General features: G+C 38.3%; 1 protein-coding gene across 5 annotated transcripts in view; it reads left to right on the top strand.

The window, feature by feature from the left end:
* cacna2d4a (calcium channel, voltage-dependent, alpha 2/delta subunit 4a) overlaps positions 1-14,626 on the top strand; it is a 103,135-nt gene that overhangs the window by 16,675 nt on the left and 71,834 nt on the right. For 4 of the 5 annotated variants that reach the window (XM_025899694.1, XM_025899693.1, XM_005451661.3 and 1 more), the window contains 18 exons: positions 424-498; positions 2,523-2,612; positions 2,764-2,877; positions 2,989-3,067; positions 4,032-4,165; positions 5,576-5,653; positions 6,144-6,224; positions 6,325-6,399; positions 6,504-6,590; positions 6,693-6,764; positions 6,925-6,986; positions 7,122-7,189; positions 7,274-7,319; positions 8,716-8,813; positions 9,717-9,810; positions 9,950-10,042; positions 10,837-10,964; positions 12,966-13,034. In XM_025899694.1, the coding sequence (XP_025755479.1) occupies positions 424-498; positions 2,523-2,612; positions 2,764-2,877; positions 2,989-3,067; positions 4,032-4,165; positions 5,576-5,653; positions 6,144-6,224; positions 6,325-6,399; positions 6,504-6,590; positions 6,693-6,764; positions 6,925-6,986; positions 7,122-7,189; positions 7,274-7,319; positions 8,716-8,813; positions 9,717-9,810; positions 9,950-10,042; positions 10,837-10,964; positions 12,966-13,034 (1,543 nt within the window). The remainder of the gene's footprint in view (positions 1-423; positions 499-2,522; positions 2,613-2,763; positions 2,878-2,988; positions 3,068-4,031; positions 4,166-5,575; positions 5,654-6,143; positions 6,225-6,324; positions 6,400-6,503; positions 6,591-6,692; positions 6,765-6,924; positions 6,987-7,121; positions 7,190-7,273; positions 7,320-8,715; positions 8,814-9,716; positions 9,811-9,949; positions 10,043-10,836; positions 10,965-12,965; positions 13,035-14,626) is intronic. The other variant, XM_025899695.1, reaches the window with a different exon arrangement.

The following is a 14,626-nucleotide window of genomic DNA, read 5'->3' as shown; positions in this document are numbered from 1 at the left end:
AAGCTACACTCCTTTCAGCCGAGTGACCGTGCAGCAAAACAAAACAAAACAAAAAAACTGTACTTCTTCATATCTAAACTCTGTAGTTTAAAAAATGGTTTAGTTAATTATTTTTATGAGGTCTATTCAAAATGAAACGTAGCTTTGACTTTGATAGAACTGGTTTTGAACACATTAAAATCATACTCCATATTAATCCGACAACTTCAATGTTGTTACATTATGAACAGTCAATATTTAAAGATGGTTGGTTGGAGAGATTAAGTGTAATTTAATTACTTTGTGATATTCAGGGTGATTGACTGCAGGTCGTAAAACTGCACTAACAACTGTTTGTCCCCTGCTGCAAATGTTAATCATGTTGACTCTTCATTAGCTGCTCAGTGGCCATATTGGTTCATGTGAATTGGTTTCTGTCTCCAGTACAGTGACTATGTTCGCTACGTGGAGCCCTGCTTCCAGGGCACGCTAGTACAGGCTGATCTGGATAACCGAGAGGTAAGACACACAAACAGCCCTTGACAAATGCCACATGCATTCATGCTCATGGCTGATTAAGTGAATTAACCTCTTGTAACTTAATAATTATAAGTTATCTTGCTAATACCCTGAAGACAAAGCTTATGCCGTAATCACATCACAGTTAAAACAACCTGCCCTTTAAAGGATTTACCCAGTAAAACCCTAGAAGAGCGTGTGTGGTCGAAGGAGCCTGACTTCGGCCTCTGCTAACATCTTAAGAATATCAATATTCCTCCCAATTTCCCTTCTTTTCTCCTCTTTTGAATTATTTCTATGTCCAACACCAATAATGTCATTGTTTTATTTTTCTTCTCATCCCTTTGTTCTCCTTTATTTTTTACTTCCCAACACCTGCTCAGTCTGTCTGTGTGTGTATTTATTTGTTGTAAGTATGCCCTACTTTCACTCCCCTCCACATCATGGCAGTTTGGGTGAGGTCGCCGGCTGCTGACAATTTTAAGTTGGTCACATGACCTGTCAGTAAGGGATCTGATTGGGTGAATACATAGGATATTCTGTAGCAGAATGGGCTTACAGATGTTGGCTGACACACTTGCACAAGTGGGAACGCACATGTAGAGGAAGACAATCATCAGTTTTGCGCTTGTTATACAAGAGTTCCAATATTTCTACATAACCATTCACTTTTAGTCCTACTGAAAGTCACACTGGGTCACTTCTCAGCTTTCATTACTGGACAGATTACTTAACACGAACGGAGGCTGCAAGCCAACCATGTTAAAGATGCAGTACAAAACATTCCCCAATGACACAGTACAAATGCACATAAGCAAACAGTCTCATTTGTCAGAATAGCACAGAGCAGATATGTGGGATTAAATGCAATTTGCAATGTTGTTGTAGTGTTAATAATACTTCACAACAATTTGAGTTATTTCGAGCATGTTTCCAATCCAATCCAAACCAATTTTATTTATAAAGCACTTTAAAATACCCAGTACAGGACCAAAGTGCTGTACAGAAAATACGTTAAAAACAATAGAATAACAGAAAACAGCAAAAATAAATAAATAAAACACATAATACATCAAAATTAAAACAGCCCTATATTAGAAAAATAAGATAAAACAGCATAGAATCAACTAAAAACAACTCAAATAAAACCAATATCTCACGTGGTGTCAAAGGCCAGGGTAAAGAGGTGGGTTTTCAGAAGTGATTTAAAAACAGGTAGAGAAGAAGCCTGTCTGATCTTTAAAAGGAGATCGTTCCACAGTTTTGGAGTCACTTGTTTGACTAAATGTCTATATTTAAATATAATTTACAGCACATGAAACCAGTTTCACTACGCTTGCAATTATTCTTATTGTTCTAATTATTTACTATTCACATGCACAGACACAAGACCTCCTCTTACGTGCTATAAATAGCTGCAGCCGTGTGCAGTGGTCGTGCATGTACATGTTTGATCTGGGGTTGTATGTGGCTTTGCCAATGCTTTGTATTTCAACCCTTTTTTGCACAGAGACAATAGCAGTTAGCAGCAGTTTTTGTTCTCTTTTAGTATTTGACACCAAAGAAAGCACATTTCCTTTTCAGTTTTGTCATGATAAGTGTTTAAACCGCATTTTCATATACAAGTGACTAGTTAGAGAAGTGTTTATATCCATCCTTGTGCTATGCAAGATGCAACATTTTGCAGGGTTTGTCTTTTATAAAAGAAGTCCATGCACACTTACAGCTTTCTAAAACTGAGTAAAACACTTTTACATGGTCATTCCTCCTCCTTATATGTCCATGTGAATCTGTCTTTGTTTGTGTGTTGATTAATCTTGATTACCTTCTGGTGTTGCAGTAGCTTTGGTGTTAGTGGTCAGTGTGCCAGGAAACCGGGGATAATCCCTCTACTGCACTCTCTTCTCTATGTCTCCCTCGCTCTCTTTTTTCTGTTGTGACTAATTCGGTTGCGTTTGCCCGAAGGGAAGCGCATTGGCTTACTGACAGTGTCTGTGTGTCTACTTTTCTGGGTCTCGCTCCAGCATTTCAAGCTTTTGGTGGAAGAGCTTCATGTGAAAGGAGAGGGCAAAGTAAAAAAAGCAATGAAGGAGTCTTTCAGGATTCTCAATGAGGTTTGTCTTTCCTTGCCACAATCATAGCAACCCCTTGGCCGTAATAATAGCGAAGCGAAGTTATTTAGGAATTCCTACCTCCACAATACACAGAGCTTGAGTGCAGATTTTAAAAACTGATTAAACTGGATGTGCATATTTATGTGTTTAGGCTACTGCACTGGGGCAGGGCAGCCTGTGTAACCAGGCAATCATGCTGATAACAGACGGAGCCATGGAGGACTTCCAGGATGTTTTTCAAGAGTTTAACTGGCCGGAACGACGGGTATTATAAAGACCAGCACAGTCAAATATCATCCTTTAAAAGCTGTTCAGAGTATTAAATTAGCGTGGCTTATCACGCCGTACTACATATAGCACCTGACTTTCTCTCCAGGTTCGAGTGTTCACCTATTTGATTGGACGGGAGATGACGTTTGCTGAAAATGTCAAATGGATTGCCTGCAACAACAAGGGTAAAGCCCAGTGTCTTTAAATTTGATGGCTTTGTTTGTGTTGTCACATTTGTTTGTACTGAGAAATCCTTCATAATCATTACAGGAAGACAGCAACAGTAATAAATTGAAGATTAAAGAATATTTTTTTGTGAAAAAGACTAATTTTCTGAATCTTACGAAACCCCAAAAGAGGTGTGCTGGCCCTGTGGTGATTCCAGGTGGCACTATGAGGAACTAAGTATCAGGTGCTGCCCCCTTGTGAATTACAAGGCATCAAGCAGCAGCTTAGGAAATAATCACATTAGCTCCTTCTAGCATATAAAAATCCATGGCTAAATAACTGATAATCAGCACAGATACACTGCAAACATATCCCTGGCCAAAAATGTCATAACTGTGTCTCTGTAACAGGTGCAATCCATTTTGTTGCATAAACTGATAGTTGCTTCTACCAGCAGGCAGATATCTGTCAAACAGATATTTTGTTGCTGTTTTCTTGCAAACAGCTTCTGCGTAAACCTTCTGGATGCAGTTTCAGTTTGCTTAATAGTGTTTGCACCAGCGCTCTTGGGAGATGTTACCAAGGGGAAATATGTTGCACATATTCACTTGGCAGAGCTTCAGTAGCCTGTTGTCGCTGAGCAGCTTCACTGCAGGTATCCCATTGACGTCACTGTCTCCCACTTGTAGAAATGCCACAAACCTTAGACTAAGCCAAGCTTTAAAGAACGTCAAAAACATATTTGTATCAGTGGGAGATTCAAGCTGGGATATTTGTTTCATGTTTTTGGAATACAGGGTGTTGTGATGTCTGATAAATGAGTTTCTTCTTCTAAATTTAATACCCAAAGGCAGAAACCTGAGTTAAAAATAATAGGTGAACAATTTATTTTCCAAAAACTAAAAAGAACGCTTCTCAGTTTTCTGAGTAGTTTATGATATGAGTTACAATACGTGTGTGTCTTTTCTGTGTCTTCTGCAGGTTATTACACTCATGTCTCAACACTGGCTGATGTCCAGGAAAACGTTATGGAGTACCTCCATGTTCTGAGCCGGCCAATGGTCATCAACCACGATCATGACATCATTTGGACTGAGGCCTATATGGACAGCGTGGTCAGTCTGCTTCTCATATTATTGTTGTTTTTTGCATTTTTGTCACACTTTAATAGATGAAATAGTTATTTAAAAAACGTATTTTATATTTACTGGTTTTATCTTTGTTTAATATTTTTTGATGATCTGAAACATGTGAGTGTAACAAATATGCAAAAAATAAATATATAAAGAGAAATGAGGAAGGAGGCAAATATATTCACATATTCACTTAATTCTGAATATTTAGACTATTTAGACGATTTGACAATCTTATTGGAGGTGTTATTTTTTAGCCATTCATGTGTCCTTTTTTCCCCATTTACCGTTAACTTCAGTTCCCAAGTACAAAAAAGGTAATTGTATGTGGAGCTTTAGCTTTAGAGCTTTAGCTAGAAAAAGAAAATGAAGTGTAGCATTTGTAATGACATGCTTAGGTTTAGTTTAGTTAGCGGTTGCCAGTTTTTAGTCACCGCTAGTAGTTTCTTGTAACTCCAGTAGCTTTTGCTAAAGCTAAAGTTAGCTCATCCTCGAGATACCAGCTGGTCTAATGTTGTAAGTCTTGGTTTTTCACTTGAAACCACATTTCAAGTGGTTTTTCAAAATGCATTTCAAAATGCTTTATTATAAATTCATTTAATAATTTTGAAAAGTAATCTAAACTGTAAAGTTTTAACTTTTTTTTAACTATACAAGCCAGTGTTCTGGGAATCCATCCTACCTGACAAACCATCCTACCCGTTGTTTCTGCGCATGCGCACAACACAAAATTAAGTGGCGAACCGTCCTACCTTTATGAATATTAGCTAGAAAAATACTCTGATGGTTAAAATTAAGTGCCAAACCATCCTACCTTTGTGAATGTGACCTACAAGCATACTTTAACAGCTAAAATTCAGTGGCGAACCATCCTACCTTTGTGAATATGAGCTACAAGCATACTTTAACGGCTAAAATTAAGTAGCAAATCATCCTACCTTTGTTCAAAAGAGCTAGAAAAATACTCTGACGGGTAAAATGAAGTGTCAAACAATGCTACTTTTGTGAATGTTACCTACAAGCATACTTTAACGGGTAAAATGAAGTGGCAAACCGTCCAGGCTTTATGAATATGAGCTACAAGCATACTCTGATGGGCGAAGTTAAGTGGCAAACCATCATACCTACTTAAATTTGTGCTGGAATTAGTCTGTGACAGCAGAAATGTGCATAAACTACTTACGGTAGGACGTTTTGCCAAAGTAGGATGGTTTGTCAGAACACCGGTACTAGCTTTTTTAAGAGTTAGCTTGTTGAATTAATCTCCAAATCACTTCTTTTTTCAAACTCTGTAAACAAACCGGGATTTGTTTTTGTTTTTTATTATTAATGAATTAATTTTTTGTCCACAGGCTAACTAATTTAACTGAAAGTGTGTTTATTGTATCACAGCTGTTTAACACTCAGGCACAAAGCCTGCTCCTAATGACCTCAGTAGCCATGCCTGTGTTCAGCAAGAAGAGAGAGACTGTAAGTAGTTTTTTACAACTTTGACCTCACATTGTGTCTTTGTGTTGATAATGGTAAATTAAATTGAAATGAAATTGTGATAGATCATAACAGAAGTGGAAGTTTATATTCATAAATTTGTATAAGAAATAGGGTTAAAACAGAAGGAACCAGCCTTGATCTGCTAAGAAACAGGCTGCCCGAAATTTGGAAGCCTTGTTTGATTCAGTATTAAGTTTTGAATGACAGATCAAAAATCCTTCCTTCAGACCAGAGCTGTCTGCAAAATCAAACCACTGCTCTAACAGTGTGACAAAACAAAGATCAACCAAAAGTCACTCACTTATCTCCAGCTAGTTCACAATACTGCATCGAGGCTTCATGCTGGTATCATCTCAGATTTTATTTGAGCTTACTGTTTATATTTTGTTTCACAGTGAACTTTCTGAGCGTTATTTAATGTGGTTTCGATATATTTAAAATTCTAAAATGATGTTTTTACCTCATAAAGTTATCTCACGGGATTCTACTGGGAGTGGTAGGAACTGATGTTGCCTTGAGAGAACTGATGAGATTAGCTACAAGATACAAGGTAAACCAGAAATCAACACACGCTGTAACACATATTCTGTACTTCAGTACTGTCAGCAGTTTGCTTCCTTATGGCTGTCTGCTTATGGTCCTTTTTTTAGCTGGGTATCCATGGCTACGCCTACCTCATCACCAATAATGGGTACATCCTGTCTCATCCTGACCTGCGACCTCTGGTACGAGGATTTTTTTGTTGGTATTAGATAATGGATTATGAGTATATGCCTCTTATTTTAAAAGCATACTTTTTTGTCTGTGTGCCTGTGCTTGTGTATGGCAGTATAAAGAGGGTAAGAAGCTAAAGCCTAAACCCAACTACAACAGCGTGGATCTGTCAGAAGTGGAATGGGAAGACAGCGAAGAAAAAGTGGGTAACATACACTTACACACATTTTTGACCCTTTTATTTCACTTTTTTTCTTCGACTTATAGTTTAAGGTGCTGATATAGCTTAACTTTGTTTTTTTAGCTGAGGACCGCCATGGTTAAAGGAGAAACCGGAAACTTGTCTTTAGATGTGAAAACTTCAGTCGATAAAGGAGTGAGTAATTTTGTTCTTCAGGAGTCTGTTGGTGTAAAAGGAGACATCGTGACTATTATATCAGTTATTTCCTCTTTTTCTCCCGTGTACCTCTTTTTTCAATAGAAAAGCTGTCTTTTTGTGCTCACTGTGGTGTTTATGAAGCTTGTTTTTCTTACAGAGAAGAGTGATGTTCCTGAAGAATGATTACTACTATACTGTCATCAATGAGACACCATTCAGGTTTGTCCAGTTTCTTTAAACCATATAAACTTTAAAAAACCATATAAACAAAGCAAGTCTCCTTCTTACATTTTCTATTGCCTTCTTAAAATTTCCCACATACTTTAACGGTCTTGGCCTTGTCTGTGTTGACAGTCTGGGTATAGTGTTGAGTCAAGGATATGGACAGTATATCTTCATAGGAAATGTCTCTGTTGAGGAGGGTAAGTGTCCAGTCTCTGTTTATCTGCGTTTGTGTCTGGTTTTCATACACCATGGTTTATGTCTTGACTTCTCTTCTTACGCAGGTCTTCACGACTTATTGGCTCCTGATCTGACCATAGCCAACGAGTGGTGAGTTTAACTTGCAGAGTAATAGGTTGTGAGATTGGTCATGTTTCCCATTTTTCTACAGGATGGTTTATCTGGTGTTCTGACAAACCGTCCTACTTTGGGAAATTGTCCTACCCGTAGGTTAATTTGACGGTGACTTCTGACAACCCCCAACCCCAACCCTAAACATAACCATGAGAAACTTTCACAGTGGCTTCAAAAAATGAAGTGAATTTGCAGTTTTGTGTTGTGCTCATGCGCAGCGCATGCAAAGAAACAATGGGTAAGATGGTTTGTGAGGTAGGACGAAATCCCAGAACACCGGCTATGTTGCACATAAAGTCAGAGTTTTCAGTGTAATTAAGGTGGTTCCTTTTTACCCTAACTTAAGCTAAACACATAACCTGGTCTGGAGCAGGTTTCAGTTTTGAAATCGGTTGGTAACACCACATTTTCATTAGACAGCTTTTATAGCAAAGTGCTGTCTAGATTATCTGATGTACTATTCATTTTTTATAAATGGAGCTTATTCGGTCAGAGCTTATAAACTACATCAAAAGAAGCTGTAAAGTTACAGCAGTGCAAACTGCATGTGTGGCATTGTCACGGGAATTTTCTTACATTCAGCATAAAACATTGATGCAGAAAATAAATGTTTTGTGTATAAATGTTTTATGTTGATCCTAATCTGCTGCTAAGTCTCTTTCACACTGCCGAAATTGCAGCTGCTTGAACCCAAATTAGAAGATTGATGGGTCACATTTGTAGGCTATATATCAACGAGAGCATTCAATCAATAAAATTAATTTTCCCTTTGATCTGGTAGCAGACTAATGTGATTTCCCCGTCTCCTGGATTAGGAAATGGGAGAGAGTTAAATCTGAATGCACTGAGTAACCTTATGTTTAAACGTATCAAAACTTTCATATCTCTGATCTGCAGCAGCTGCACAGTGAGTGCAAAATAATAATGTTAATAAATATATTAGATTGAGATAATATATTTATTTTACAGCTCTGCGTGCTTATGACGACTCTGAGTTCACAATTTTCAGCAGCATTAATCTCTGCCTCACTCTTAGCAGTATTATTGCATTTTACTGTTTCATTCTTTATTTTCTTTATAGACATCTTATCATCTTATATTAGATTGAAATAGTCAGAGCTTAGATTGAAAAAAAAAATGTTTTTGTTAGTGGTGGCTGGCAAATAGCTTCTAAGGTGCATTACCACCACCCCCTGGGGTAATAGCATGTTACATACTACAAGGTGCCCATAAACAAAGGAGAACATATATATTTTAAGAAACAGTTGCATAAACTGTTGGTTATTTTTTCTTTCTTTCGTTTTTATTTAGTAACTTTGACGATATTTGAAAATCATCACCGTGCTTAATTGACATATGTGTGCATTTGTAGGACCTACTGTGAGACAGACATTGACCCAGCACACCGCAAGCTGAGTCAGCTTCAAGCTGTGGAACGATACCTCACGGGCAAAGAACCAGGTCTGGAGTGTAAGTCGTGACTTAATGTCAAACATCGCATCTCTTCAACTCGACGTGTTTTACCTGTTAAAGCTGAAATTCAAAGAACAAAAATGTGATTTCAGCTTTGCTCCAATTTTCTTTTAAAAAAATCAATGTCAGAAGTATAAAAACTTGTGTTTAGTTGGATATTTTTTTGTTGCTGCTTCTTGGTAATAAATGTTATGCTGCTGGAAAGCCTGTTTATTTCCCCCTAAATGGTGCCATTTATATTTATTAAATAAATAAATTGTTTGAATTCAGTCATCCAATCCAATAAACGGCGCATACAGTAAGTTATTGTGATGATTATGTTTTTCATGGGTCCATGATTTATTATGTCTTGGTGTGATTTATTGCCAAGAAGCACTGTTACAACAAAGAAATAATCAACAAAACCAAAATTTAATACATTTTTCTGCTAAGTTTATATACCAATAGGTATATGTCACTTGTGACTTTGTGCGATGTGCAGGAGTAAGCATTTAATGCTGAGTTTTGTACAACTCCGCATCAAATATGCCAGAGAATACTGAATCACAGGGAGATACTAATATGCTGGAAATTAGAACAGGGGATAAACAGTAATGAGTCACGACGTGACTCGAAACTGGAAATAAACTCAGCACAAAACAGAAAACTGTAACCAAAGTGAATCAGGAAGACATCTAAACAGGGAATACTTTGTTCCCCCCACAAGGGAGGTAACAAAGAACAAGTAACACAAGCAATGTTGCAAAAGAAAAGGCACTCAAACATACTTTAGGGTCATTCTCAATATGACCTACAGTCACCTAACTCACAAAACTCAAAGCCCAGGGTCCAGAACTCAGGGACCATAACAGTATAAAAGTAGACTGTTATACTTATGTTCCCTCTGCTTTCTCTGAACAGGTGATATGCAGCTGCTGCAACAAACGCTGTTTGATGCTGTGGTCACGGCTCCCATGGAAGCTTACTGGAACGCCCTTATGCTCAACGTATCCGGGTGAACGTGAACACAAATGTTCCTTCAGTTCATGCCACCAACTTTTTACTCAGTTGGTGATTCTTATCTGTAGTAACATATATTTTTCCTCTTTATGTGTGTATGTGCGTTTGTTTGTTTCTCCCTCTTGCTCTCTCAGTATGGATGAGGGAATTGAAACAGCATTCTTAGGGACCCGTTCAGGCCTCATAAGGTTTCTGAGGTATACCGGTATCGAGAAAAGAATTGGCAAGTGAGTAAGAAAAGTCCAACTGCATCTAATTTGTCATGCTATTATATCCAAATAGAAACTGGTGTCAAAAAGGTGTATAAAAGGTTTACCTTAGACTGATGGTAATTGAAGACCTGATGATGACTTTATGCTACCTTCTTGGTTAATTAAAGGTAAACTGAAGTTAATCCCTGACACCCAGGTCGCATCTTTTGGGAGAGTTTTCTGGGTAGAAACACAGTTAGCATATATCCAAAACATTTGACTTCTGTTTAGGCTGTATTTGCATTTAGACATCAGGGTTTTGAGATATGACAGCCACAGCTACAACCATCAACTTAAGCAAAGATGAAGATACAAATAAGTCTTCCACTACTCTCACTACTCTCTCTATTGCTCACCCTGGGGTTGCCCTCCCCCAGGCTTGTCCCTGTGGCTTCCTGCCCTGGGGTTTGGGATTGGCTGTTCTCCTGCCCTGCACCCCAGTTCTTTGTTCCAATTCCGGGAATCCCCTCTATTTGTATTATTACACCCATTAATCGCCATATTGCAGTATTACAAGCAATCCCAAACTATAGTCTCTTTAACTCTAATGTATATTCATTAATCTGTTATTCTCAACATTAGTAAATCCTTTCTTTAGATATATCTCTTGAAAAGCAATGGCTGTCTTGTTAAGGCAATTTAATATCACTAGTTTTTGTTTTCCAATTTTAGTTTCCCACTTTATCCAGTTGCTCTTTTCCATGTGTCAAAGACTCTTCTTGTTAGTTACGTAGTGGGTTGTTCTTTAAGCATATTTTGTCTCTCCCCAGGTCTTTCCTGACCTCCACAGACAAGGAGAATATGTTCACCCTGGACCATTTCCCAGTGTGGTACCGCAGAGCAGCTGAGTACCCAGCTGGAAAGTTTCTATATTACATGCCCAGACAGGACACTAGAGGTAGGAGGACATACTTTTACTTAATATACACACACCCACAAAATTAAAAAAAACCCAAATCGTACAAAATACTATTTATGATGGTGTTTTTTCTTTTTTTTGCAATGTTCAGCAGATTGAGCAAAGAATCCCCCCGTGTAAGGCTAGTTTCTGTACCGTCAGGGGGGTACAGCTGCTCTTTTCTGTTTCCCTCTATATGTATTAATGCATTTTGCATAAATCCTCAAACATCATGAAAAAAAAACATCTTCAAGGAAACATCAGTACTGGAAGACTCCTCTCTTTTTGTTGTAAAGTGAAGAGATGCAGGGGAACATTCGCACCTAATGCCCATATGCCTTTTCAAGTGTCATACAAATAGCAGATGAGCCCCGTCAGACGTGAATTTCCCTAAATAAAGTTTTTCTTATTCTTATTATTCTTATTTGCATCAACAAAGTTCTTCGACTGGTTAGGAGAGATCGGGAAATGTGCTTTTATTGAGGCTAAGTGTAAAGTATTTCATCCAGCTTGATGTATATCCTAAGCCAGTTCATTAGTGAAATGATGTAAATCCTGCTGTCTTGATGAACAGTTTTCGGCATCAGAGTGTGAAAATTAACAGCCGTGTCATCTTTGCCATCACATCATACTAACCTCATTTCTTTTTGTAGTTGAGAAAGGAAAAGTCAGGGGGGAAAAAAGCATGCAAGTTCGAACCTGGCTTTTCCCTGCCTCTGGATTAAATTCTCTTATTTTGCTCCACTGGAATAAAATGTATTTTTAAAGAGCTTTGAAAAATATGTTGGCTGTAAAGCGATTTAGCCTGCGACAGAGGGCAGGAATGTAAATTTAATCTCCACTACACAGTGCACAGTGTGCAGCTGGAAACGCTGCTGCTCCTAATGACAGAACACAATGGTTGTGTATTTTCTGCATCTATTTCCTTTGACTTACATACATAGTTTTTTAGAGCTATAAAGGAATTTTAGATGCGTTATGTTGACAGGTGATAATCATTTTGTGGTGTATTTCCACGCTTGTGAGATGTACTTTTGAATATAAACTAGTTCCCAATACGTATTAGGAGTTTGATAAATGTAGTGTGTTGTTCTTAGATGTATTCAGGGACTATGAGGCTGACTATAGCGCCACCTTGAGTGCAGAAGAGGTGGAAACCCAAGCGGAGGAGGGAGGGAATAATCAAAGGGAGGCGGAGAATGAGGAGGAGGAGGAGGGTAGAGGAAAACTGTTTCTTTTACTTGGCATGCCTCCTCTTTTTCATTTGATTTTTAGCAGATAAGTCCTGTTGTCCCTGTTTTCGATTTGTTTCTCTTCTGACTTTTTCTTGGTCTGTCGTTCTTTTTTTCCCCCTTCTTTCTCTTTCACTCTCCCTCTCATTGCATGAGCATGCAATTAAAGTATGGAAACCTCCTCTCTTTTCTTAGAAAGCCCTCTCATAAAGCCATCTTAGTTACATCGTTTTTTGGGCATTATTTTTTTCCCATGCTGTCTTTTTTCTCTTAGTGACCGAATAACAGAAATATAAACACGGTGCACATGGACTAATATAACACACTGACAACATCCTTCTGTTATAAATGTATTACTCGATTAGCTCTCATAATCTGTGTTACATAATGGCTTAAAATGTTAATCTGGCTGGTATGTGTGGTTTGATGACAGTTGGCGTCAGCTGCCACGAAGGCTCAGAGTAGATGCACGGAAGAAGCATGTGCAAATTTATTAAATTAATTCAAACTACCTCTCCAGTCCAAGTCAGCCTGTCACGTATATATGTTTTATTTGAAAAAAACACACATTTTTGACATGCTTGAGCTTAAATTTCAACTGCCACAATCACTAGGTGTACGAGGATATAAATATTTCTAAGAACATTTTCCGCATGCACATACAGTAATCCTGCATGTCTGTATATCTGGAAAGGATCCGTGCATGCACGCATACTTGGATTTATAAGGTACTGTTAATACCTGCTAATTGTGTGTGTTGTTCTACCAGCAGGGAGGATCGTGATTGCTGCCACTGCTGTCACTGTGACGGTGGGCAAGAAAACTGCACTTGCTGGAGGTAGGATGACAACTTCTGTTTTAATACACACCCTATCTGTCTCTTGCACACATGCTTCATCCCACCGCTGCCTCCCTCTTTCTCATTTCTTTTTAATCTCCTCTTACCTCTCCTTGCTCTTTCAGTGTTTTCTCTGCCTCTAAATTTTCCATTTCTCTTGTAAAACACTCAACCCCTGCATATTTAAAGCATGTTGTTCTTCTCCAGTTTGCTCTCTCGCTTTTGTTCTTTTCTCCCTCATCCGTGTCTGAATTTTCTTACGTTTTCACCAAGTAAACTCAGCTTGCTGCAAAATGTATCGGTGGATTTGTTGATGACATTCGAACTTGTTGAGTGGATGTTAATTGCCTGTGGTGTCAATTATCAGCAAGACTTTGCTTTGTTTGGCTTAAGCTCTGGCCCCTTGTGACACTGATGTGTGTGTCACATTATTGCATTTGAAAAAAAAAAGGGAGCTGTAATTGAGTGTGTGAGTGTGTCTCATTTTGTACGTTCAGAGTCTTTGGCTTTGTTTCACTGATTCACTGATGTGCAGGTTAGTGTTTGTGTGTGTGTTTGTGTGTGTTTGCCCTGGTAAGTACATCTGTGACTTACACACTCATCAGTCATAATTATCCAAGCGAAGAATCTCTGAACAAGTTTGCGTGCGTGGCTGTCATCATTTGGTGCCTCACTAAGATGACAGATAGACAGAAGCACAGTTAAACACACTGACACAAACACGCGCTTATCTGTGTTCCACAGCTTTCCTAGAAATAGTCTCAGGTGTGAAAATCGTGTTAAATTTGGAAGTGGAAAACAGGAGAGAAGGGAGATATGAGAAAGAGTTTAAAATACATGTTTCAGTCTTTCTCTCAGCCTTGCCAATTGTCATTTTTTACAGTTTCTCAGTTTTCTTTCTTTTGCCTCATTCTTCCTCGCGCTGCTGGTTTAGAATCCACACTGTTGCAAAAGGCTGAACTTAGACCTACGATTTAGCTTACTGAATCTATTATGGGGTTTCATTAAACCACAAGCTACAAAGGAAAGATGGATGTGAAATAATTATGATGTCTAAAAACAGTATTTGATGATGTGTGCAGTATAAATGAGATATATTCAAAAAAATATGGTTATAACAAGAACATTTTTTGAATTATACATTCACCAGCTTTTTCAGGTTCAAGTGCTGTTCAAGTGCTCTTAAAACAATTAATTTAATTATCCAGTCACATGGCTGCAACTCAGTGGATATATTCAAGAAGACATGGTCAAGACAAAGTTCTAACTGGGTATCAGAAAGTTGATTTTAGGTGACGTATGAAAAAAAGAGAGGATATCCAAGGAGCAGCAGTCCTCTAGGTAAAAATATCCTGTTGATGTCAGAGGTCAGAGGAGAATGACCAGACTGCTTTGAGATGATAGGAAAGCAACAGCAACTCAAATAATCAGGTGTGACAACCAAGGTATGCAGAAGAGCACCTCTGAACGAACAACATGTCAACCCTTCAAACTGATGGGCTACAGCAGCAGAGGATCACACTGGGTGCCATTCCTCTCAGCCAAGAACAGGAACCTGAAACTTGGTCAGTCGAAGATTTGGGTTGCTTAGC

The sequence above is a fragment of the Oreochromis niloticus genome, linkage group LG17 (genome assembly GCF_001858045.2).
Source record: "Oreochromis niloticus isolate F11D_XX linkage group LG17, O_niloticus_UMD_NMBU, whole genome shotgun sequence".
Taxonomy (NCBI): Eukaryota; Metazoa; Chordata; class Actinopteri; order Cichliformes; family Cichlidae; genus Oreochromis; species Oreochromis niloticus.
The sequence above is the reverse complement of the archived record's forward strand: the minus strand, read 5'-3'. Positions and strand labels throughout refer to the sequence as shown.